General features: G+C 48.3%; 2 protein-coding genes and 1 non-coding gene across 4 annotated transcripts; all 3 read left to right on the forward strand.

Annotated features, from left to right (window-relative positions):
* The first annotated feature begins 4,259 nt into the window (after positions 1 to 4,259).
* On the forward strand, positions 4,260 to 10,131 carry LOC120664744 (serine/threonine-protein kinase STN7, chloroplastic-like). Of its 2 annotated transcripts, XM_039944060.1 has the most exons (11): positions 4,265 to 4,688; positions 4,762 to 4,851; positions 5,247 to 5,366; positions 5,532 to 5,636; positions 6,181 to 6,349; positions 6,434 to 6,527; positions 6,642 to 6,735; positions 6,837 to 6,893; positions 8,871 to 9,284; positions 9,710 to 9,910; positions 9,965 to 10,086. In XM_039944060.1, the coding sequence occupies exons 1-10, from the start codon at positions 4,302 to 4,304 to the stop codon at positions 9,863 to 9,865; spliced, it is 1,686 nt and encodes a 561-aa protein (XP_039799994.1). In that variant the 5' UTR covers positions 4,265 to 4,301; the 3' UTR covers positions 9,866 to 9,910; positions 9,965 to 10,086. The 2 variants fall into 2 exon arrangements, with proteins under 2 accessions (XP_039799993.1, XP_039799994.1); XM_039944059.1 differs by having other exon boundaries at positions 4,260 to 4,688; positions 9,710 to 10,131.
* A 4,128-nt stretch (positions 10,132 to 14,259) lies between these two features.
* Positions 14,260 to 21,244, forward strand: LOC120667621 (serine/threonine-protein phosphatase 7 long form homolog). The gene is made up of 10 exons (XM_039947661.1): positions 14,260 to 14,314; positions 15,079 to 15,238; positions 15,318 to 15,612; positions 15,948 to 16,193; positions 16,277 to 16,575; positions 16,659 to 16,917; positions 16,988 to 17,327; positions 17,413 to 17,481; positions 17,563 to 17,729; positions 21,167 to 21,244. The coding sequence occupies exons 1-10, from the start codon at positions 14,260 to 14,262 to the stop codon at positions 21,242 to 21,244; spliced, it is 1,968 nt and encodes a 655-aa protein (XP_039803595.1).
* Positions 21,245 to 22,930: 1,686 nt separating this feature from the next.
* Positions 22,931 to 23,067, forward strand: LOC120668262. The gene has a single exon (XR_005672357.1). It is a non-coding gene; the product is annotated as a small nucleolar RNA Z247 (small nucleolar RNA).
* Positions 23,068 to 23,537: the final 470 nt, after the last annotated feature.

Raw genomic sequence — 23,537 nt, forward strand, 5'->3', positions numbered from 1 at the left:
CCCCAGCCACCGGGGTGCCCACCTGTATTCGGGCGTTTCCCGGAGGCTTGGGTGCCGCTGCATCCAAGTCGGCGTTGAGGTTGCGGCCCTCAATGTTGAGGCGGCGTTCTCGTGCCCTTTCCACGGAGATGCGAGCGTCCTCACCCGCGCTCCTGCGGTTGAGCTCCGCCCGCAGGTCTTGTGTTCGTGCACCCCTTACCGTGGGGGAGTGCACGGACGCCGACGCACCGCCCTGGCGCTGGTGGTAGGGTACCACCACATTGCCAGGCGGAGGTCATTGCCCAGTCCTTGCAGAACTGGGGGAGGCCTAAGCCAGATGGAGGAGACGGTCAACGTCGTCCCGCCACTACCTCAGGGCGTCTGGCGAGGTTGCAGCAGCCGGAGGGTTGCGAAGCAACTCCCTCGCTGCTGCCAGCGCTCCGCCGCTCGCAGCTTGTGAGGGGGCCCTTGACTGGCGCCCTGACTCTTGCCGACGTGCAGCGTGCGCCGCTACCGACGGTGGCTGCTCCACGGGCACGGTTGCCCCTGGCGCAGGAAGGCGAGAGGCGTGTGGTGGAAGTGCTCAACCACCCGAACCATGGAGATGGGCAAGAGATGAGCTAAAACTAGCTAAAACACCCGCTACCTGGCGCGCCAAATGTCGTGGTGTGCAAACCCACAGACGGGTGGCGTAGTGCACCCGCCTAAACCCAAAGGGTGAGTACTCGGGGGTTAGCTAGGATTAGCCCAATCTCGGTGGAAGAACGCGATGAACACAGCATGTTTAGAGTGGTTCGGGCCGTCAGAGCGTAATACCCTACGTCCACTGTGTGTTGTATTGCTTGCGCTCTCAAGAGGTTGAGAGCAGGGTTGTTCAGAGTGAAACCGAGCTTGTGTTGTGAGAGTCTTGGCGTGTCTGAAGTGTGTAGCGAGCGCCTCCCTTTTATATCTAAGGGAGGCGCGTACATGGCCATTGAGTCTCCGACAGGTGGGCCCAACGATGTAGTATAAAATGACATACTGTACAGACATTATGGCATTGCAGGCGATGGAGATCTCGTTCCTGGATTTCCTTGCTCTGCCCGTGGGAATCTTCTGTCCGGCATAGCCATGCCCTGTCTTGTCTAAACGGTGCCAGGGTGTAGCTTGCGGCGTTGCCTGCAGCGTAGCTGAACGGGCCGTGTAGCTTGCGGCATAGGCGGTATGATGAAAAGGTGCCATGCCGTCGTATCCATTTAATCCGGCAGACGGGCTATGCGCGGATGCGGCGCATGCGGCTGCACTGTGTACCTCGGTAATATGTGGTCTACAGTGAGGCCTGACAAAGGCTGCCTCGCGTGCCGCGGCGGCAGAGCACGCCTCAACCACCCGCATTGAATGCGGTGGGTGGGCGAGTCTTCCAGCGAAAGACTCGCGCCCGCGCCTGTGCCAGCGGGACACGTGGCGCCCCCGGACCCCGCCCGGCGGTATGTTGGTTCTACGCCCGTGGGAGGTCCGGACGGATGCGGGGAGGTCTCGGACCCCTATGGGGGTCCGAGCCCTCGCCTGTTGGCGCGGAGCTTCTCCTCCTCAGGGACACATGGCGTCTCCGGACCCGTCCCAGAGCGGGGAGTGGGTCCGGGGCCGTTGGCCCGGTGAGGTAAGAGCCTGACCCGTGGGGCCCGACTGATCCGCCCCTTATGGTGTAGTTACGGATGACTACGCGAGTCCTGCCTTGCTGCAGTAGGAGTGAGTATCCCTACTACAGGGTACCGACAGATCTTGAATCATCAGGAGTTCAGGACGAGAACTTCATTGCATTGTGATGCTATAGGTGCGGTGGTATAAAACTGACAGATGAAAAATGGCATACTGGTAACCCTGTAAATTTTCAGGGCAGAGCTCTGACTTTTGCTCGATGGTAAGGGGAATGATTTTGGCATGGGACAGCGCCAAGATTGCTGAAGTCTAGAGGCGAAGCAGGGAGGATATTTTTGTCTAGTGCCCTAACAAACTGTATGATATCTTTGAATAATTCTAGGATAAGCATATGATATTTGATTGGATATGGTAGGTACAAGGTAAATGTTAAGAAGGATCCTAGTCATCTTAGTGACAAGATTCATATCCAGCTACCCGATCAACCATGACTTAATTTCGATGTATATTCAATAATTTAAAATGAAATGACATCATGAACCCCCTTTTTTGGACTACCTATATTCTTCTTGCTAGGCCAAAACTGTTTTTCTCTTCTCAAGAGATTATTATGGGTGTCAAAACAAATAGCAAGCCACGGGAAAGAAAGAAAGAATTTATCTATATGCTACTTTGCAGTACTTTATGGTTATAGTTAGGTGACCTTGCAATGTGGGGGGTGAACTATAGTATCCTGAAACCTCTTAAACAAGAACATGATCAAGATTAGATTCCATGTAGAGCAAATGATTTACGGAATTCACAGGACGCATGAACAGTGTGCACAAACTAGGAATTGATTCCCCCAACTCAACTCGTGCAGGATGCTTCGCACTTGGCAGTTAAAATGGGTTTCTCTGGATTTGATTCTTTGCAAGAACAGCTTAGTTACGGTTGACCATGATTAACAACTGCCCCAGCTACGCTATGCCCATGTTATGCAAGAACCCCACGATCAGCGAGATTTTATTCCACCGACTTTGCAATCAGGTTAGGGCAGACCGCATGTAGAATTTGGCTAAGATTAAGAAGACAATAAGGTCTTCTCCACCTCCCTATCAGTCACTCTTCATCGGGCAGCATCCTATTGAAGGGGCTAGGTTGATCCGTAAGACGCGTGCACTGTCTAAGTGCAAATTTTTCCTTTGGCTGGATTTACATGATAGGTGCTGGACAGCGGCTCGACGGAAAAGGCATGGATTACAGGATGATGATTTGTGTGCCATTTGTGCACAAGTATCTGAGACGATGGACCATTTTGCTTGTTCAATGCCTATACTCTAGAGAACTTTGGTTCTGTTTGTTCCCCAAGCTTGGGTGGAACTCTATTGCTCCTTCCGTTCAGGATTAGTGGTTGGTCGCCTGGTGGACTGGCGCAAGGAAGACCATTCAAAAGGATGAACACAGTGTTTCGATTCGGTGGTAATCCTAGTTTGTTGGATGATCCGAAAGGAGAGAAATAACAGAGTTTTTAATGGTTGCAGTAGATCCGTACCTGAAGCTCTACTTTGGGAGTTTGGGTCATAGATGAGATAGTGGCTTGGGCTCAGAGTGGGATAGTGGCTTGGGCTCAGAGTGGGTTTAGTTGTCTTGTACCTTTGATCTCTGTTCTAGGGAGATGGCCTGGTCGTGCATTGACAGCTATGTAAATAAGTTTTTTGCTACACCGGGTTAGTTTCATAACTCTGAACCCAACCCGTTTGTTGTACTTTTTTATTTATTTTTATAAAAACTGAGCACGGTCGCGAAGAGGCACGGTCGCGAAGAGAGAGAGTTCTGTTGAACATTGTGTTGGGCTCACCAGTCTCTAAAGGCCCACATTGAGAACTCTGATCATTCAATGGCCCGCTAACATCAGAACAGTAGTTGGCTGGCCCATGGGCCATGGAAACCCCACTTTGGTCCAGTATTCGAATAAAATTCTGTTTTTTTATCCGAAGTATATTCGAATAAGTTGATGCACGTGGCGACACCAGTCAACAGTAGTGGTGTGAGTACGTGTACGTGACCGCTACAGTTTGCGCCGGCCGGGCCGATAGATTTTTTTCACTGTCGAGCTCGACTACTACCAGTAGTCCTACAACGGAGTCCAGTCGCTGCCCAAGAATTGACCACCGTGTCTTCTTTCGGAGAGGTAGCCCGAGAGCCTGAGACAGGGCGGAGCGAGAGATGATCCTAGCCACTAGCTCATGGAAGCATCCGATGCTCCCACTCCACGTCTCTCTTCTCATATCCACAAATTATGCCTTCCTCGTTTCCGTATTTTCGACACACATAAGTAAACTTGAATTTGAAAGCATAATCGCAAGCGTATAAGCATATGCTTTTGATTAAGCCTCGTTTGAAATGCAAATTTTTTATCCGAATTTTATGGAACTTGAGCTAAATCATATGATTTATTTTATTAAAAAACATGGTGCTATTTGACAGCTAAACTTGTTATATTTCATTTGCACTGGAGCAGCTGCAAGCGCCCGGGCCACACGCACATTCAGCCACAGACAAGTGGGCCCGACGCCACGCGTCGAACTCATCCATCCCGCACGCTTGAATTATCTCGCGAACGATAATTCAAACTCGCGGGGGAATAAATGGCTCGAGCCGCATTTTCGAACCGCGAAAAAAGGAAAAAAGAAAAATCCGAAATGGCCGGTAGTGGCCTTGGCCTCTCCACCTCCTTCCTCCCCGCCCACGACACGCTCCTCCGGCGCCGGCGCCGGCGGCCGGCGAGCCCCGCCGCCGTGTCGTTCCGGCCGGTGACAGCGGAGCTCGGCGGCGTCGCGACGGCGCTGGGGCGGCAGCTGGTGGAGGCGGTGGGCGTGGGGCTCCCCTGCACCGTCATGCAGTGCGGCGACGTCATCTACCGCAGCACGCTGCCCCACAACGACGGGCTCACCATCACGGCCCCCGGCGTCGCGCTTGCTCTCGCCGCCGTATCGTACCTTTGGGCCACACCCGGCGTGGCGCCGGGGTTCTTCGACATGTTCGTGCTCGCCTTCGCCGAGCGCCTCTTCCGCCCTACCTTCCGCAAGGTGTGTTCGCGCTTTAGTTCCGAAACCTATGTCCTCTACAGCCACCATTTGTGCTGACTTGATGCTCGGGCAGGACGACTTCGTGCTCGGGAAGAAGCTTGGGGAGGGCGCGTTCGGGGTTGTGTGCAAGGCGTCACTCGCGAACCCCGAAGCCGCGGAGAAGGTAAAGGCTAATGTTGCATCCGCATGTAAAGGCTTCAATTCTGGTTGCCAATCGATACTTGCTCATTGGCTTGGACGACAAAGTGGAATAGCAGGGTATTGAAATGCTTAGAACCTGGGCATGTTCAGTGTGCATGCTGGATTTAACATCAGGAATGATCGGTGAATTGTGCTCCTGAGGGAAGTGATTTTTTTTTTAGGTATACGTTCAATATTGTGGCCACTGGAGCAAACTGTGCACTGCTCTAGTGGTTGTTATACTATATGTGAATCACTCGCAGAGATTACTGATAATGTTGGACTGAAGATTTCAGGATATCTAAAACCTGGAAAGTTTGTGAAACAAAGCTGTCACCAATGGATATCTAAAACTAACTTGTTTTGTTCACCTTGAAGCAAGGGGATGTGGTTGTGAAGAAGGCAACAGAGTATGGTGCAGTTGAGATTTGGATGAATGAGCGTGTCAGGAGGGCTTGTGCTAGTAGTTGTGCGGATTTTCTTTATGGATTTCGCGAGGTATATTTACTGACTCAATTATATGCTTGTGTTCAGTTTTTTTTATTATTTGGGGTTCTCCCAGTCTCTTCTCCTGTCTTAACATAAGATACGTCCAAAGACGGCTTTGGCTTTCTTTAATAGAATTTGACTGATTCCTGAAACTGGTTGCATGTTGCCTTTTAGAGCAAAGCGAAAGGGAAGGGGGCTGAAGAATATTGGCTTATTTGGCGTTTTGAAGGCGAGGATACACTTTATGATCTCATGCAAAGCAAGGAATTCCCTTATAATGTAAGTTCTGCCATCTGGCTTGAAAGATAGTGTCTTAAGTATGCTTGGTTACATAAACTCTAGTTGAACCAGTTTTTCTCAGGTTTGTCGTGATGTTTGCTTCTTTGACTGATATGCAGTTAATTTAACTGATGGTCACCATTCACTAGTTTGGTGCTATGTGAGATCTTCTCAGCTGTACTTTCTTGTGGCTGCGTTGACTTGCTGAGTCGAACTAGAATGATTAAGTTGATTAACCAGTTCCAGTCAACTTTATGTGTTGATCAGTTCTATTTGTTTGGAATTATGGTAGTTTAGTGCTATAAATATGAACTTCAGCTTATTAGGATCAACAGATAGGTAGACATGTCTTCCTTTTGTTAAGTCAACATTCTCATAGCATGGTAGATTGTGTACCATTTTATACTCATCTGTTGTTGATGAGATGAATTAAATATGTCATGTGATTTTTCAGCTTTTGAGTGAACATAAGCCATAACAAATTTACAGTAGCATGGAGTAGCCATTATCTAATTAACAGATGTGATTTTTTTTTGTCAATCAGGTGGAGACGAAGATTCTTGGTGATGTCCAGGACTTGCCAAAGGGAATAGCAAGAGAGAATAAGATCATTCAAACAGTAATGAGACAACTCTTATTTGCTCTTGATGGACTTCATTCGACGGGGATTGTTCACAGAGACATAAAACCTCAAAATGTGATATTTTCAGAGGGTGATAACAAAACCTCAATTTGCTTTTAATTTTATGGCAAAATATCTGCTCTGATTTTCCTCTTTTTTTTTTTTGCTCTGATAGGATCGAGAACCTTCAAAATTATCGATCTTGGAGCAGCAGCTGACTTAAGAGTAGGCATCAACTACATTCCCAAAGAGTTCCTTTTGGATCCAAGGTACTTGCAACTACCTTCATTATTATGAAGGTACTCAAACATTTCACCTGGCAAAGCTGTTTGTGCTAATGGTTTCACTACAAAGGTTGTTGAAGCTTTACCAATACTTTGCAGGTATGCTGCACCAGAGCAATATATCATGAGCACACAAACACCATCCGCTCCTTCTGTTCCAGTTGCAACAACTTTGTCTCCAGTCCTGTGGCAGGTATACTTCAAACTGATTTTTTTTTCATGTCAGTCCTCTGAAAAATGGATCCAACCAACATAACTGCTTTGAGCTGATGCAGTAATATTTACCTTTTACAGCTGAATCTTCCTGACAGATTTGACATATATAGCTTGGGCCTCATATTCTTACAGATGGTAAGTAATTATAGTGAACAAACATATTAGCATATACTTGTAGGTATATGTATTAAAAATTAGTACAAATTTACATGGCATGCTACACGCAGGTACATCTTAGAGCACACAACTAGGAAACATGAAACGATCTAAAGCTGTCATTTTTCAATTCTCCGCAGACTACTGTGATTCTTCTTGTTCGTTTTTTTTTTTTGAAAGATTCAGAACCTTGCGGTTCGGCATATATTAATAAGGAGAAGAGAATTGACCTTGTTTATAGGTAAACCGGGCCCAAAAACCGCACAAACGTAACTACAAAACCTAACACTACAACACCGGTCGGTTGGATTGGGACATCAACCGGAACTCACTCAACTCTGGCTGGTCGGATTGGGACCTCGACCCGAGCCACCACTACCTACACTTCGCCCGGTCGGATTGGGACATCGACATGAGCCACCACAACTTACACTCCGCCCGGTCGGATTGGGGCATCGACCCGAGCCGCCACGAAATCTACCCGGTCGGATTGAGACATCGACACGAGCCAACACTACCCTAAGGAACAGAGAAAGGAAAAAAAAAGAGAAGAAAGCCCTTTCGGAAGCCGCCAACGCCGAGAAAGCCTCCATGCCGGACATGAGTTAGGTCAGAGCCAGACATGCTCGACATCGCCTTCAGGAAAGAAATGACGCCGATGGGGCCATTGATGCCGTCCCAAGAAGGGATGGGTTTTCACCCGCATCGATACCGCGATGAAAAGAGACGGCCGGCGTCATCAGCCCCACCACATGGTGTAAATGTTGAACCATCGCACGGTCGCAGCCAACGACGCCACTGCGCGACGCTGGCAAACGCTCGAGCAAACCGCTCTCGGCACACACCACCACGGTGCCGCCGACACAACGCAGTGCAGGTTGACCAAACGCCGCCGGAGCTGCCGCACGGAAGGTGCAGCCATCCAAGTCACGGCACAAAGGCCGCGGCCGGCGTCGCCGCCGCGCACTGAACGCCAGCGCCGCCGTGCACCGGACGCCGGTGCCGCCAGCATCGCCGACCCCAAACAGCCGCGGGAGCCGCCGCCGCCGCTCCACGATGCGGGCCGGCCCCGGAAGGAGCCGCCACCGCCGCTTCACAGGCCGCGGCCGGCGTCGCCACCGCGCCCCGCCACGCACGCCACGCGGGCACCGCCGCCGCCGCCCCCCTTCGCGCCGAGGCCCGAGGAGGTAGATCCGGCGGTGCAGGGCACGGATCCGGCGGCGTAGGGCGCGGATCAGGCCGCGGAGCGGCGGAGCGGCCACCACCGCCATGGACGACGAGCTACCAAGAGAGGGCGAGAGAGAGGGAAGGAGAGGACGCAGGGGAAGGAGGAGCCCCGCCGCCGCCTTCCTTGCAGCCGCACGGGCTTCCGGCGGCCGCTCAGGCGGCGGCGAGACGGGCAGGGGCGCAGCCTGGGGGGGGGGGGGGTGGGCTGGTTCCGCCCGAGCCGCCCCAGGGGAGCGACGCGGATGGGAGGCTGTTTTTCGAGAGAGTGCTAGTCTCGGTGTCATTCTTCTTGTTCGTTGGTTTGAACCTCATAATGCTAATCTTCCCTCTGCATTACACTGCTGCTTGGATAGACTCTTCTACTCTGTCTCTTGTCAAAACACCATCCAGGTTTTAGCTAGCACTTGCTTGCTACAATGATCGTGTTAATTAGTACTGCAATGCAAGATGGTGGAATGTGCTCATCTGATTGTTATGAACACACTTGTATTTATTAACGTATGAGATCAGAGTTATATTTTATTGACATCGGAGTTACTTTTTGTCGTGACCTAACATATGGTCATGTGACATTGTTCTATTGCATTTGTGTTTTCTTCTCTTCATTCAACCTCCTTTTCAAGCTCCACCAGCCTACAATCTCAACAATTTTTCTTAATATACGTGGAATATGCTCTGCAGCTGGCTACATCTCCACACTCATCTTTTTAACCCAACATTCTTTTGCAGGCATTTCCTTCTTTACGAACTGACAGCAGCCTTATACAATTCAACCGCCAACTGAAGAGGTGTGATTACGACTTAGAAGCTTGGAGGAATCTGGTGGAACCACGAGCGAGCGCTGAGCTTCGGAGGGGCTTTGACATCATGGATCTAGACAATGGCATTGGATGGGAACTCCTCACATCGATGGTCCGGTACAAAGCGCGGCAAAGGATTAGTGCTAAGGCCGCGTTGGCACACCCATACTTCAACCGTGAAGGGCTTCTTGGCCTCTCTGTCATGCAAAACATACAACTGCAACTGTTCCGGGCAACCCAGAAGGACTACAGTGAAGCAGCTCGATGGGTTGTCGGCCTCATGGCAAGGTCAGGAACTGAAGATGTGGGAGGATTTACAGAAGCACAGCTTCAAGAGCTTAGGGTATGTATGGTTGCCTTACCTTTGTACCTTTTTGATGCAGTATGGTAGCATAATTAACCAGTGCGTAGACCACACAAAGATTACTTTGAAATACGTACTTGAGTGTTTTTTTGAAGGTCAAAATGTGGGGGAGTTCACCACAGCACTTCATTTTCAAAACGTATTGGAGTTGTTTATTTATTGCAGCAGTTTGCAGACAAACGAGCCTTTCATTTGAAATCACTAGTCTTACGTAGAGCACGCAAAGGTTTGAGTCTTTGAGATACTAGGAGTTGTTGACTTGTTGCAGCAGTTAGAACTTAGGATGCAGGGTTTCATTTCGTTATCTGAATGCTGATTCCAGGGATAAACAAACATATGATCTGTCAGGACAACACCAAAGGCTCACCACTTGTGTGCGTGTGTGTTTCTCTCTTTCCGTGTAGGAAATAAAGCCAAAGAAAGTCAGCGCCCAGCGGAACGTGCTGGCCTCTGTGCTGCGCGTGCAGAGGAAGATCGTGACAACGATCAAAGAGAGCATGGACGAGCTCACCAGCCAGCGCAAAAGCATCTGGTGGAGCCGGTGGATACCCAGGGAGTAGTAGGCCGGCGCACCTGTACATTGCCCTACTCTTCTGTATAAAACGTCGCCCATTAGCGCTGGACCACTGGTCATGGTACACTATACAATACCGCTTACTTCGTACATGCTGGAGACTGGTGAGTACAATTTGTCTGAAAGACTGCAGTAACACGATGTATAGATGTAAATATTTTGCTTTTGCACTGAAGCATGGTATAATTTTTTGAGATCCTTGTCACATGTACTCGCTGGTCGCCTGATTAACGTGTGATTGGGGTTTTCGTAGCTTTCTGCACTGGAAGAGTGAAAGGAGTCTTCGCCATGTCGTGTGCAAGATTCCATGGCAGGTCACTTGTGCCGTGGCGCCATGATTGGCAATGCAGTCTTTTCAATCGTAACCAATGTTGATGAATGTAGTTTATGACGCAGTTGGAGGGTTGGGGTGGGACTCGTGGGAGTACCATGTTGACCCTTCTCTGTCGTGGCATTTAGAGCCCGTTTAGTTATAAAAAAATTTCACCCAAAATTTTTTGCCTCACTTTTAGACACATGCATGGAGCATTAAATGTAGTTAAAAAAATAAAACTAATTGCACAGTTTAGATGTACACGACGAGACGAATTTTTCGAGCCTAATTAGTGCATAATTAGCCATAATTGCTACAGTAACCCCACATGTGCTAATGATGCGGTTAAATGCCTCAAAAGATTCGTCTCGCGTTTTTAAGTGAGTTCTGAAATTAGTTTTTTAATTAGTGTCCGAAAATCTTTCCCGACATCTGGTGAAACATTTGATGTGATCTTTGTACCAAAAATTTTCATCAACTAAACACCCCCTTACCCAAAGTGCTCCTCTAGTCTTGGCCATTCTGCTCAAGGACTCAAGTGTGCCAATGACTGGCTGCTTGGGCATGGCTATGAACTCCATTTATCTGAGATTCTGAGTACTGTGGCCTAGTGTAGGTGGTTGTTTTCCGTTGGATCATATTAAGGCCTGTGGCGCCGCGTGGAACTGAATCAACTGATGAGAACCCCATCCTGACCATTTTCCTCCATGTACAAGGTCCATGACCAATGGACCATGACTGTGCTGACTGAAATGGGTGGGGGGGGGGGGGGAGTGGAAGGAAGATCATGTGATTCTGTCAACTAAAATCCAGCAAAAGCCCACCAGAGCTCAGCGTGGAAGAGAAAGGGGACAGCCCAGCGGCCAGTAAGCCCGCAGCCGCAGGGCTGGAGTGGAGGGGATCGCCTGCCCAAGGGCAAGAACGCACGGCTGAGTTTTTTTTATTTTTATTTTTATTTTTTTTCGATTTTTCAAAAATATATGTCTTGTTTTTTTTTCAAAAATGTCACCCAGCCGCCGGTTCGTCCGGCGGAAGGTTGTTACCGCCGGATGAACCGGCGGTAGGATGGGTCCGCTGTGGGCCGTGGTGGGCCGAGACATACCGCCGGTTCAACCGGCGGTATGTGGAACCTACCGCCGGATCATCCGGCGGTAAGCACCTACCGCCGGTTGAACCGGCGGTAAGGTCCGCCCCTTAAAACGCGCCCCGCTCCCCCAGCGCCGCCGCCCGCGCCCTCCGCCCTCCGCCCGCCACGCCGCCCGCCCGCTCCACCCGCCACGCCGCCCGGCCGCGCCGCCGCCCGCTCCGCCCGCGACGCCGCCCGCTCCAGCCGCGCCCCCGCCCGCCCGCCGCGTGCGCGGCTCCCGCACGCGCGCCGGCGCTCGCAGCGCTCCGCCCGCGACGCCGTCGCCCGCTCAAGGTACAATTTTAATTTTATTAATAATAGTTTGTATATTAGAATTAGAAATATTAGTGTTTTTGAATATACTTTTATGTGTAGAAATAGTTTTTAGCGTGTAATTATTTGAGTATAGTTTGATTTGTAGAAATTATTTTTTTATATGTACAAATATTAGTTTATATGTAGAAATTATTAGTTTATAAAATCGTAGAACATGTAATTAAAAATATTAGTTTACATACGAATATAATTGAAAATATTAATGAGTTCAAACAGACATATTTGTCGCATAAAAATTAATATTATATTACAGAAAAATAGAAATTGTTGTCAGTAATAAAAATTGTAAAGAAATAATTAAGATATATGCAAAAATAGCAGAATAATTTTTTAGCGTTAATTAAAATCTAAGGAAGAGTAATTATTGTCGTAAATATTGGCAGGCATGTCAGATGATTTGTATTTTCAAGTGTTCTATGGGTCTGGAGAAGTTAGATATGGTCCTGAAGGGGTAGATTTGTCAGAGTTTAGCTCGATCACAAAAAAAATACCCCGAGCTAGAGAGAGGACTTGGATTTCAATATCCAATTGGCTATTTAAAACTTTCGGCCTTAGTCGAGATGAACATGAGATCTCTGTCATGGCAGTGGTTAGTCGAAGGGAACCAGTATTTTTGGAGCTATTGCCGCTTGAAGGGACGCAAAACTGGAGGAACTATGTCAATATAAGTAGTAGCCGAGGCTTACCGCTTGTGTTGTTTGTTCAAGCATTCGAGAAGATTAGTTTTAGAACTGAAGCGGGCGGGGATCATGAAGGCCAGGGAGATATAGTTTCCGAAGAAACTGAGACGATGCATGAATCTCATGAAGAAGATGGTGAACTTGAGATTTTAGAAGATGATAGACATGCCGCACACGAACCTCGTCAAGCAACTGGTCAGGCTGATGAAGGGGAAAACATTCCAGAGATAGTTGAAGAGTTTCAGAGGGAGAGTGAAGAACAGCACAATGCAATGAATGATGACTCCTCGGATGATGATGATGATGACGACGAAGATGATCATGTCCCACACAATTGGTCCGGTTATGAATTTTCAAAATTAAGTGTAAATGAAGGTGAAGCGGTGTCTTGGGAGTACAGACAAAATGAGGTATGCATCGGTTCGATGTATGCTAACAGTGACAACATGAAGGAAGCTATAAAACGTTGGTCGACTCTCTCTTTGCAAAGACAGTTCAAAGTTCTCAAGAGCAGTCCGAGAACATATGACGTGCGTTGTGTGAGAAGCGAATGTCCTTTCAGGGTGTATGCTTCTATGGGCAAGTGGCAGGATTTCTGGGAGGTTAAAAAAATTGTGGAGCACACATGCCTGCTTGAGCAATTAGAACCACAGCACCGCAACCTCAGTGCAGGTTTCATAGCTAACTACATGTACCCTTTGATCGTGGACAATCCTAGTTATGAACCTAAGTCAATCATTTGTGCTGTTGAGGAGGAGTTTAAATATAAAATTAGCTACAACAAAGCTTACAGAGCGAAACAGAAAGCGTTGCAGATGAGGTGGGGGACGTATGAAGCTTCGTATCATAATATACCGGCATTGCTGCACACTATATGTCTTAGAAATCCTGGTAGCTACTACGACTTGAAAACGTATCCATGTGCCCAGAAGCCTGGAAAGCAGGTACTCCAACGGTCGTTCTTGGCCTTGGGCGCTTGCATTGAGGCGTTTCCGCACTGCCGGCCAGTCATTTGTATAGATGGGACATTTTTGACAGGAAGGTATAAAGGCACAATCCTCACAGCTGTTGCAGCTGATGGTAACAGACAATTGTTGCCTTTGGCAATTGCCTTTGTGGAGAAAGAATCAGGGGATACTTGGTATTGGTTTTTACAGAGGGTGAAGCAGATGATTGTTAAAGATGTAGAGAACGTGTGTTTGATTCATGATCGGCACAAGGGAATATTACAAGCAATTGATGACATACAGAATGGTTCTACTGAGCGTAGTAGGACTGCACTTTGGCCGGACCTAAAGAGTAGGTGGTGCATGAGGCATATGGGGGCAAATTTTCATACCCAGTTCAAGAACAAAATCCTTATGAAGCTATTCAAGCGGTTATGCAGCCAGAATCAGGAAAGGAAATTCAACTTCCTATGGAAAAAATTGGATGAGCTAACAAAAAAGCAAACGGCGGAGCTAGCGAGGAGATCTGTCAATACAGAGGACGACGACCTGGTCTCGCTTGAAGATGTGGGCTTGGACGGTCCGAATGTCAGGCGCAAAAGGAGAAAGGCAATTAAGACATTCTCTGAGTGGATTGAGCACGAACCAAAAGAGAAATGGGCTTTACTGTTTGATGAAGGAGGTGCTAGGTACGGTTTAATGACTACGAACCTAGCCGAGGTATACAATTGGGTGCTGCGTGGTGTAAGATCATTGCCACTTGTTGGGATCGTGGAGTTCTTCTTGTATCGCACTTGCGAGTACTTCAGGGATCGTTACGCTGTGGCACAGAAAGATATGCTCGATAATCGCAAAATTTACGGATACAAGGTTACAGAGCATATGGAGAAAGCTTTCAAAAAGGCCCGTTTACATCGGGTGACTCCAGTTGGCTCTATGGAACGTCGGTACGAGGTGATGTGTAGGGACAAAGGCCGAATGGGGGGCCGGCGTGAGAAGCATGTGCAGGAGTGTGTTCTCCGTCCTGATGCTTGTATTTGCTCATGTCATAAGCCAAAGCTGCTGCACCTGCCGTGCACACATGTCATTGCTGCATGTTTTGAAGCTGGTGGACTACAGGCTCGTATGTATGTCTCAAATTATTTCATGAAGGAAACTATTTGGATGACTTGGAGGCACGAGATATATGGGTTTCGCATCCTTGGAGACTTCATAACTGATCCTGGACACAATGCAACTTACATTCCAGATCTAGATCTAGAAATGTTTCAAGGGGTGGGCCGACGCAAGAAGAAACGCATTAGAAATAACATGGATCGCTCGGAGGCTGGTCGAGATGTCCGCCTCTGCTCGAAGTGCCATGAGACGGGTCATACGTACAAGTATTGTACAGCATTGAGTTATGGTGGCCGCACAGATGGAGCGGGCCCATCTGAAGCTGCTCAAAATCGTGGCCGCCGTCCTAACAACGATGGCCTTATTTGATCGATGACGATTGTCATTTGTGTCATTCGCTATTCAATAATGTTCGATGTTAAATTATGTAATATTAAGAACTAATATGTCGTAAACTGAGTGTCATTCGTACGTGTTCAACTTTATTGCTGTAATTGGAATTTGAAGTTATATAATATGTAATTTGTTGTGCATCATTTATAAGTTATTACGTTATGTTTTATTTAGTATTTTATTAAAAATTTGTTGTATTACTTAATTTATGTTCTGAAATTTTATTTAGTATTTTTTTACATTAATGTTATTATGCTTAATATTGTTATTTGTGTTCTCATTATACAGGTATGGCGCACGAGGAAGGAGCTACCCCTGAGTTGCTAGATGCTCTTGTCGACAAGCGCCACCGGTCGTACATGTCTGCGGTCCGTGGCATCAGCTTAGGGACGTTTCGGGCTCGTGTGCCCATGTCGACGATGCCGATACACCGTCGCTGGGTTCCTAGGTACGGAATACATTTGTCACATATTTTAGTTGTTTCCTTAACCGTTTGTTCTAACTTGATTTTCATTTTCGCGATGCAGGTTACGCGCTTCAGGTCTTCTCCCGATTGCACGACTTGTGGAGGGAGATATGGCCGACCCTGCACGTCAACCTAGGGACAGGGCTCCACGGTTCCAGTTCGACATGTCCCTCCTCGCGGCACTTCTCGACCGTTGGCGTCCGGAGACGCACACGTTTCACCTACCGGTTGGTGAGATGACCCCTACTCTTCAGGACGTGGCGATGCTTCTAGGCTTGCCGTGTGCTGGACGAGCTGTGGGTGCAGAGGACGTGGGACTCTCGTGGCGCGACGACCTTTTGGCTCGGTTCGCCGGGGTTCAGCGCAACGAGCTAGCGTTGCCGTACCGGCCCTTGCCTGCGAACCACGCACACGGACCGACAAAGAGGTGGCTTCTACAGTTAAGTGTGAGTACATAAATGTAAATTCTTTCCGTACTTATATTGATACGTATTTGCATTGACGACTCGTACCAATTTTGAAGGCGGACTACATGAGGGCAGACGCAGACGACTTTACGGTTGCCAGACACTTCGAGGCGTACTTACTGTGGCTGTTCGGCTGGGTCATGTTCTGCAGCTCGCAGGGTGACTCGTGCCCCAAACAGCTCATTCCTTTGGCGAGGTCGATAGCTGACGCTCCACTTCACGAGATGCCACAGTTCAGCTGGGGTTCTGCTGTTTTGGCTGCGAGTTACAGGGGTCTTTGCACGGGCGTGACGAAGGTCTCAGCAGAGGAGCCCATTTTTGTTGGGTGTCCTCTACTGTTACAGCTCTGGTCTTACGAGCGCTTTCCCGTCGGTAGGCCAGAGATGAACTTCGAGTCGTACGTCCAGCTGTCCGCAGACCACGACGACGTCGACAGACCTACGATGGGTTCGTTGTGGTGCCTCAGGAGGGTACGTAACATCGTTTGTTTTACTTATTGTTACATGCGTGCACAAATGTACGATTTATTGGTTAACTTTTTTTCATTGTGCAGCCTTCTTGGGTCGGCGTGCAGACGAGGAAGTCGTACCACGACTTCGTTGGTCAGTTTGACGCTCTTGTGGACACGGACGTGAGGTGGACTCCGTACACTGCAGCCGACATTTACGCCCGGGCACCGAGCGGTCTTTCGTCCTTATGCCTGCGAGATCACGAGTACTGGATGACGAGGAAGCCGATCCTTTACGACATCCACGTCGAGGAGTACCACGTTGACCGGGTTATGAGGCAGTTCGGTCTCTACCAGCAGACCCCGGTCCCGATTGTGCACTCAGTGGAGGCCCACGTCCACAGGTACCGAATAAATAGTTTTGTTAATAATTATTCATTTTTTAACCTACCATATAGCATTGAATCGCTCAAACTTTCTATTATAGGTGGACACGGCAGGGTCAGCCACCAGGCTCGCGGTGGGCCGACAAGGTCCGTCCTTACGTCGACTCTTGGGCCGCGGCCCTCGACGACGTCGTTTTCGAGGATCGGCCGCACAGCGACGAGGCGTTCGCGGACTACCTACGGTGGTACCTGCCGAGGACGCGCACACGTGTCGTGCACGTTCCACCAGAGGCTCCGATCGAGGCCGCAAGGGTGTCGGAGACGTACCCCGTAGTTCGAGATCAGAACTTCGCCATAGCGGTACGTTTCTCTGATTGAATTTGCAGTAAAAAAACTGGTTGCATATGATGTTACTACTTTCTCTGTACAGTACGATGTCATACGAGCGATTGAGTCCGAGGCTTCGTCGAGTATGGGCCAGTACCATGACATGACGCCCGCCCAGCACCAGAGCACACTGCAGAAGATCGTCGATATGTGCAAGCGATTCCGACGAGCCGTGACCTGTCGTGACGACGACACCTTCCTCCCACCTCGCAGTTCGGGGCCGGTTCCTGTGACCGATCCATCGTCACGACGGTCTGCACCCGCGGCACAGTCAGGTCCACCGCCACCGCCACCGCCACCGCCACCTCAAACGATGACGACACCTTCGGGTTCTGCAGTTCGGCCCACGTACGTGCCGCGACCGGCACTTTTGTACTCGGCAGGTAAATCATACTCCAACCTCATGTCACTTACAATACCATATCATGTAAAACTTTATTTATTAATTTGTACTTCTTATTCGTGTAGCGCCCGGCTCGTCGCTGGATCCCTACGGCGCTGGATCTTCGTCTCTTCGTCGTCCAATACACGATTTAGGTACGTCTAAGACCAGTTGTTAATAGGCGGTAACAAGTGCATTTTTAATTGAATATTGATGGATTGAAGTTTGTGAATCAGAGTACCGGCAGGTGGGAGGGACAGACGACGATGACGAGATTCAGGAGGTAGACGACCTCTCGCAGATGGAGTGGGTGAACACGTTCTTCTCTTCTGCACCGACGCAGGAGGTCGTCGGCACTTCACAGCTGGGGGGTGCCCCACTTGCGACGCAGGACTACAGTCAGGTGGAACAGACGCCTGTTCCTGAGCAGGGTCGTCGGTCCACTCGCCAGACCATCCCGCCGGAGCCACTGACGTACTCACAGCACCACACTAGGGCGGGTCAGGCTGCAGAGCGACGTGGCAGGAGGAGAGGGGGCAAGCGCGGACGCATCTAGTTTACAGGTTGTAGCTTGTTAATTAATTTGTTCTGTCATACTATCTTATGTATGCATGTGCAGACTATGATTCGATGTGTCCATTGCGTACCATTATGATGAGTAGGCCGGTGTCGTGCAGTGTTTCGTGCGATTGGAAATGTCGGGGCAGTGCAATAATCACGAGTGAGCGCTGTGGAACGTGAAAGTGCTGAAGTCATGACCAGTGAGATGTCGTGTCGTTGTTTAAAGTGGGAGCAGTGAGCGGTGTTGAGCGTGCGAGGGTACAAATCAAGAGCAACGAGAGGTCGTGTCCGTGTTTAAAGTGGTACGAGTGAGCGCTGTGGAGCGTGCGAATACAGTAGGCTTTTCATGTGCATTTACACTCCACACTCCGGGTATCAGACATTTGTCCGCCTATAAATACTCACAAGGTTGTGAGCTCCCAGCAGCACTCAAACACCAAAGCTCATTGTATACCCGATGTCTGGAGCTGGGTCCAGCGGGAAGAATTACTACGGTTTTGGCAAAGGAAAAGGGGGAAGAAAGGGAGACCCCATAATATGGGAGGGGCCTCTTGGACCCGATTCCTTTCCAGAACCAGTGTTTGAGTTTCCGCCACAACACAAGAGTGAATTTACCAATGAAACTCCTCTTCGACAATACGATAACCGTAGAGAAACGTGGCCAAAATGCAGACATGGTGAGGACTGCTTAGTGCAGATGTGCACCGACGGGATGGATGGCGGTCGGCGTTTCTTCAAATGCCCTCACGCATGGGTAATGCTCGGTTGTTTTATTTCTTTATTCATTGAGACATCTTACATGAAATTTGTTTTGTAGTCTTCAGATGCTCCAGACAACTGTGGGTTTACCAGGTGGGTCGATCCTGCACCAATTGATTCTGTTCAGGAGTTCATCGAGTACCTCCAGATTAAGATATTTGATCTGGAGTGCAAGGTGAACCATTACGAGGAAGTAAGCGAGAGTAACAAAGACGGCGAAGATGATGATAACAGCAATGCTGCCCCTTCACAAGATGAACCATGCACTATTCCTTACTGCAACTGCCCTTGTCACAAGAACAAGGGCCCTGGCCCTCCGGCACCACCGCCTGCGCAACCTGCAATGGGTGGATACTGCGGAGAAGGCTCAACGCAGTTTGCTACGTGGGGGTACGGATATTAGGACTACCTAGTCCAAGTGACATGTTGCATCGTTGTATTTGTTGGGTTTTTTTTTAAATTACCTAAGGCATGTTAGCTTAGATCAAAATCTGTTTACCGTAGTTCCAACGGGTTCTGCCATGCCACTGCATTTCTGCTGTGTGTTTCATTATCGTTGTATTATGATGTAATTCCTATGGTTAACATTGTGACGATTACGCCGGTACCGTGTAGTGTTCCGGGCGATGGGATGTGTCAGGGCAGTGCAATAATCACGAGTAGGTCGATGCAGTGACAGTACGACGATCTTAAAGTGGGCGATGCGATGAGTAGGTCGATGCAATAATCCGTGTTTAAAATGGTAGCAGTGAACGCTGTGGAGCGTGCGAGTGCTGATGGTACGAGCAGTGAGAGGTCCTGTTGTTGTTTTTAGTGGAATGAGTGCGCACTGTGGAGCGTGCGAGTGCAGAACCGTGGACGACTATGGAGCAGTGAGAGATAATATCTGTGTTCAATGTGCTTGGACATGTAAGCAGCCATGCGTCTATAAAAGAGCACCTTGTGGTTTCTGAGAGCACAGACTTGCAATTCAGTTTCCACTTTTTTAATTAGCCCAACCAAACAGCTATGAGCTCCTCATTCTCCCGGGCAGCTTTCCGTCGGGAAATGGAGGCTAATTTAGGACCCTCTCCTAACGATCCCAACAGATGTATTACAGATTGCAAGGTATGGCCGAAAGGTATAGAGCCACCAGATTGCTATTGCCAAATGCGTTGTGTTCCGAACATATCTCGTGATTACGAGACTTTTGGCCAGAGATATTGGTGTTGCAAGAATATCGACGAAGTCCAAAAAAAAGGTGCAACATCACAGGTATAGATTAATTTGTAAATATGCTTTTATTATTTTTATTAATTTTGAATCGTTTCTTGTTTGCAAAAGTACGCTGGTGATGACATGCATACTCATTGGTGTCATTTCCATGAGTGGATTGACACGTGGATCACCCATCGTGATCAGCGATATATGGAGTGGTTAAAGAAGGTGAATGAAGATTTACGCAAAGGCGAGCGTGCAAAACCAGACATCGCGGGACGTGATAAGGGTACTGCCCGTGAATGATTGATGTTGTACTGCTCCATCTGAATAAATAATGTAACGTTTGTTCGAATTACCTAAGGCATGTTAGTTTTAGTATTGGACCTCATTACCGTAGTTTGCAACAGGTCCTGACATGCCATGTCATGTGTTCTGTGCTTTGAATTGTGTGGACCACTATTTAATTTGTGTTCAATGTTTGAACGGTGATTGTTTTTATTGTTTTTATTGTCTGCACTGGCCGATATATGCCAACGGAGTTGTTATCGCGTCGGTCTGAAAAGTTTATTTGTAGGGCAATGCTTCTGAATAATTTAATTGCAGCTAGTACAAATTACACAATGCCGATTAATTTGAGATTGAAATTACAATAACAATTGCACTGGCATGTACATGGAACACGCTAACGTCGTGTTCCATCTAGACCTAACATGCCTTAGGGAATATGAAATTCGAACATTACATGATAGTCAACTACTGAGTGCACCGAGGATACTTCCCCTTCCTAATAGCCTCGGGTCCCGCCTCCTTCGCACGACGGGCCCTCTCTCGCTTCCTCTCCCTATCAGCTTCACGCTCCTCCGCCTGCCGACGTTCAACTTTTGCGAACCTTTTTTCGATCTCTTCTTTATCTTTCTTGCGCTTCTCCTCCATTTTTTCCTCTTGCAGCATTCGCTGCCACCTTTCCGCAGCCCACCTTGCTTGGCGCTCAACGTGTTCCTTAGCTTCGGTCGATTGCTCCGTGTCCAGCCACTGTATGAAATCACAAAGAGGTGGTGGACTCTATTTCCAAGCCAAGTTAGAATTAACATACTGAACTCCGAAGGCGCAAACTAGATAGTGCGAGGTGATACCTTCGCTTTGTCCTTGCCGTAGCGCTTTGGCGGATCGAACTCGTAGTTCTCACACATGAAGAACCTCCTGCCGAAGTCATCGCCCAAAACTTTGGACTCCATCAGCTTGCAAAACGAACCGCAGAAGCACATTGGAACCTACACTCCTTGAGGCACATGTTCTCTAATTTTGTTCCACGGAATGTAGGTAGAACCAGAGGAAGACATGGTGGCCGTGCGTGGATGGCTAAAGACTCAGTATGAGATGGCTACTGACTTCATATGAGATGGGGCGATGTTTTATTTATAGATGGAGATATTTGGTCTATAGGCATGGTTCACGCATGTCTATCGCCGTTTGAAACGGCGGTAAGTACTCCCATATTTTTAATTATAGGGGGGTGCAGAAGAATCTGATGCAAGATGACAAGACATCGAAATAGTAATTGAAACTCATGAATATCTCATGAAAATATATTTTCACAGATTATTAGAGTTAAATCTAATTTGTATAAATTTTTAAAAAATATTTCCCCAACCTCCGCTATCTCTATTATTTTCTGAAATATCTCTAAATGTAAAGATAATAATTACAGTTGAGATAATCTTTAAAATAATTATACAAATATTTATAGCAGTGAAAGCTTATAAAACAATTAAAAAAATGGGACACCTACCGCCGTTTAAAACGGCGGTAGGGCACTGCACGCTACAGCCGGCTGTAGCAGCCGGCTATAGCCGGGCTACAGCGCGGCGGTAGTACTTACCGCCGGATCAATTGGCGGTAAGGAGGTACCGCCGTTTGATCCGGCGGTATCTTCCCTCGGCGCACGGCCCATGGAAGGTACCGCCGGATCAAACGGCGGTACCTCCTTACCGCCAATTGATCCGGCGGCATGGTGATATTTTTGAAAAAAAATTATACCCACATATATTTTTGATAAATCGACGAAAAAAAATATAAAAATAAAAAAAATTCCGCATGGCTGGACATGACCTAGTCCCGATTCCGGAACATGTCGACATGGCATGGCAACACGGGGGCCAGATGCCTGACATCTCTTCGGCAAACAATCCAAGACAAGACACAGGTACTACTAGGAACGTAGCAGTACTGCTGCTAGCTGCTAGCGGCTAGCTGCTACAGTACCCTGTATGCAGCTACAGATGCGTGGAGGCATGTCATCACGTGTGCGCCTGTGCCTTCTCTCTTCACGCAAAATGTTTCAGAAAACCCTTTGTATTAGTTTCCCGCTGTAGAAGCACACATGTATTAGGATTGGGTGTGTCATCGTGTATGACTAGGACTTAGAGTCCGATGCTTGTATCTCTTGTACCTTGTCCTACCCAGACTTGATCTCTGGGATATATAATGAACACGGGAGTCCTCATTGGGGCTAAGCCGTTCCAACATATTTTACATGGTATTAAGAGCCTCCTTCTCCTAAATACATCTAGCTACCAATTAGCGTTTTTTTTCCCGTCGACGACCTACATGGCTTCGACGAGCTCGGCTTCGGCAAATTTCTCAATCCCGGTTTCTGAGAAACTCAACCGGGGAAATTTCCTGGTGTGGCGAGCCCAGGTGTTGCCTGCCTTGCGAGGTGCACGACTTGTTGGCCTTCTTGATGGATCATCTGTGGAACCTGCGCCTATGATCACAGTCAAGAAAGCTGACAACACTGAAGAAAAGGTGGAGAATCCAGCCTATGTGCAATGGATTGCACAAGACCAACAAGTATTGTCCTACCTTCTGTCGTCCATGACAAGGGAGATTCTAGTTCAGGTCTCCTCTCTTGAGCATGCTTCGGAGGTTTGGAAAGCTGTTTTGGAGATGTTTTCATCCCAAGCCAAGTCACGCATTCTTCAGATCAAATCTCAGCTCTCCAGGGAGAAGAAGGGAGATCAATCTGCGTCGGCTTACTACACTAAGATGAAAGGGCTCGCTGATGAGATGGCTGCTGCTGGCAAGAAGCTTGATGATGATGATGTCATTGATTACATCCTGAACGGTCTAGATGCAGATTACAACCCTTTTGTATCCTCTATGTCCGTCAAAGACAATCTCAGCTTGACCGATCTATATGGTCAATTGCTCTCCTATGAAGCTCGTCTGCTCCAACAGAACCAAGATGGAGGGCGCATCTATTCCTCAGTCAATACTGCTTCTCGTGGTCGAGGCCGTGGTCGTGGCCGTGGCCGAGGCCCTGGACGTGGCACATCTAATTCTGGCCGTGGCTTTGGAAACCGCCAAGAGTATCGTCACAATTCTGAGGATTAGGATGACGGGCCCTGGTGTCAACTTTGTGAACGCTATGGCCATACTATTCATCATTGCTGGTATCGCTTCAACAAAAAGTTTGTTCCTCCTAGTGCTGGTTATGGTGGTCCTAAACAATCGGGCTCCCAAAAGTCTGCTTCCTCTGCTGCTCCGTCGTATGGAGTTGATACAAATTGGTATTTTGATTCGGGCGCCACTGATAAGAATGAGTTAGAGAAGCTTTCTGCACATGAACGGTACGCTGGTAATGATCAGATTCAAGCTGCCAACGGCAAAGGTATGAGCATAAGTCATATTG

Source organism: Panicum virgatum, chromosome 3N (genome assembly GCF_016808335.1).
Source record: "Panicum virgatum strain AP13 chromosome 3N, P.virgatum_v5, whole genome shotgun sequence".
NCBI classification, from domain to species: Eukaryota; Viridiplantae; Streptophyta; class Magnoliopsida; order Poales; family Poaceae; genus Panicum; species Panicum virgatum.

Coding starts and splice junctions, on each gene's coding strand:
- LOC120664744 (XM_039944059.1), top strand. CDS start 4,302: ATGGCCGGTAGTGGCCTTGGCCTCTCCACCTCCTTCCTCCCCGCCCAC. Junction 5,367..5,531: donor TTCTTTATGGATTTCGCGAG/GTATATTTACTG, acceptor GTTGCCTTTTAG/AGCAAAGCGAAAGGGAAGGG. Junction 5,637..6,180: donor GCAAGGAATTCCCTTATAAT/GTAAGTTCTGCC, acceptor TTTGTCAATCAG/GTGGAGACGAAGATTCTTGG.
- LOC120667621 (XM_039947661.1), top strand. CDS start 14,260: ATGGGGGGCCGGCGTGAGAAGCATGTGCAGGAGTGTGTTCTCCGTCCT. Junction 16,576..16,658: donor GTGGAGGCCCACGTCCACAG/GTACCGAATAAA, acceptor TTTCTATTATAG/GTGGACACGGCAGGGTCAGC. Junction 17,328..17,412: donor GGCACTTTTGTACTCGGCAG/GTAAATCATACT, acceptor TTATTCGTGTAG/CGCCCGGCTCGTCGCTGGAT.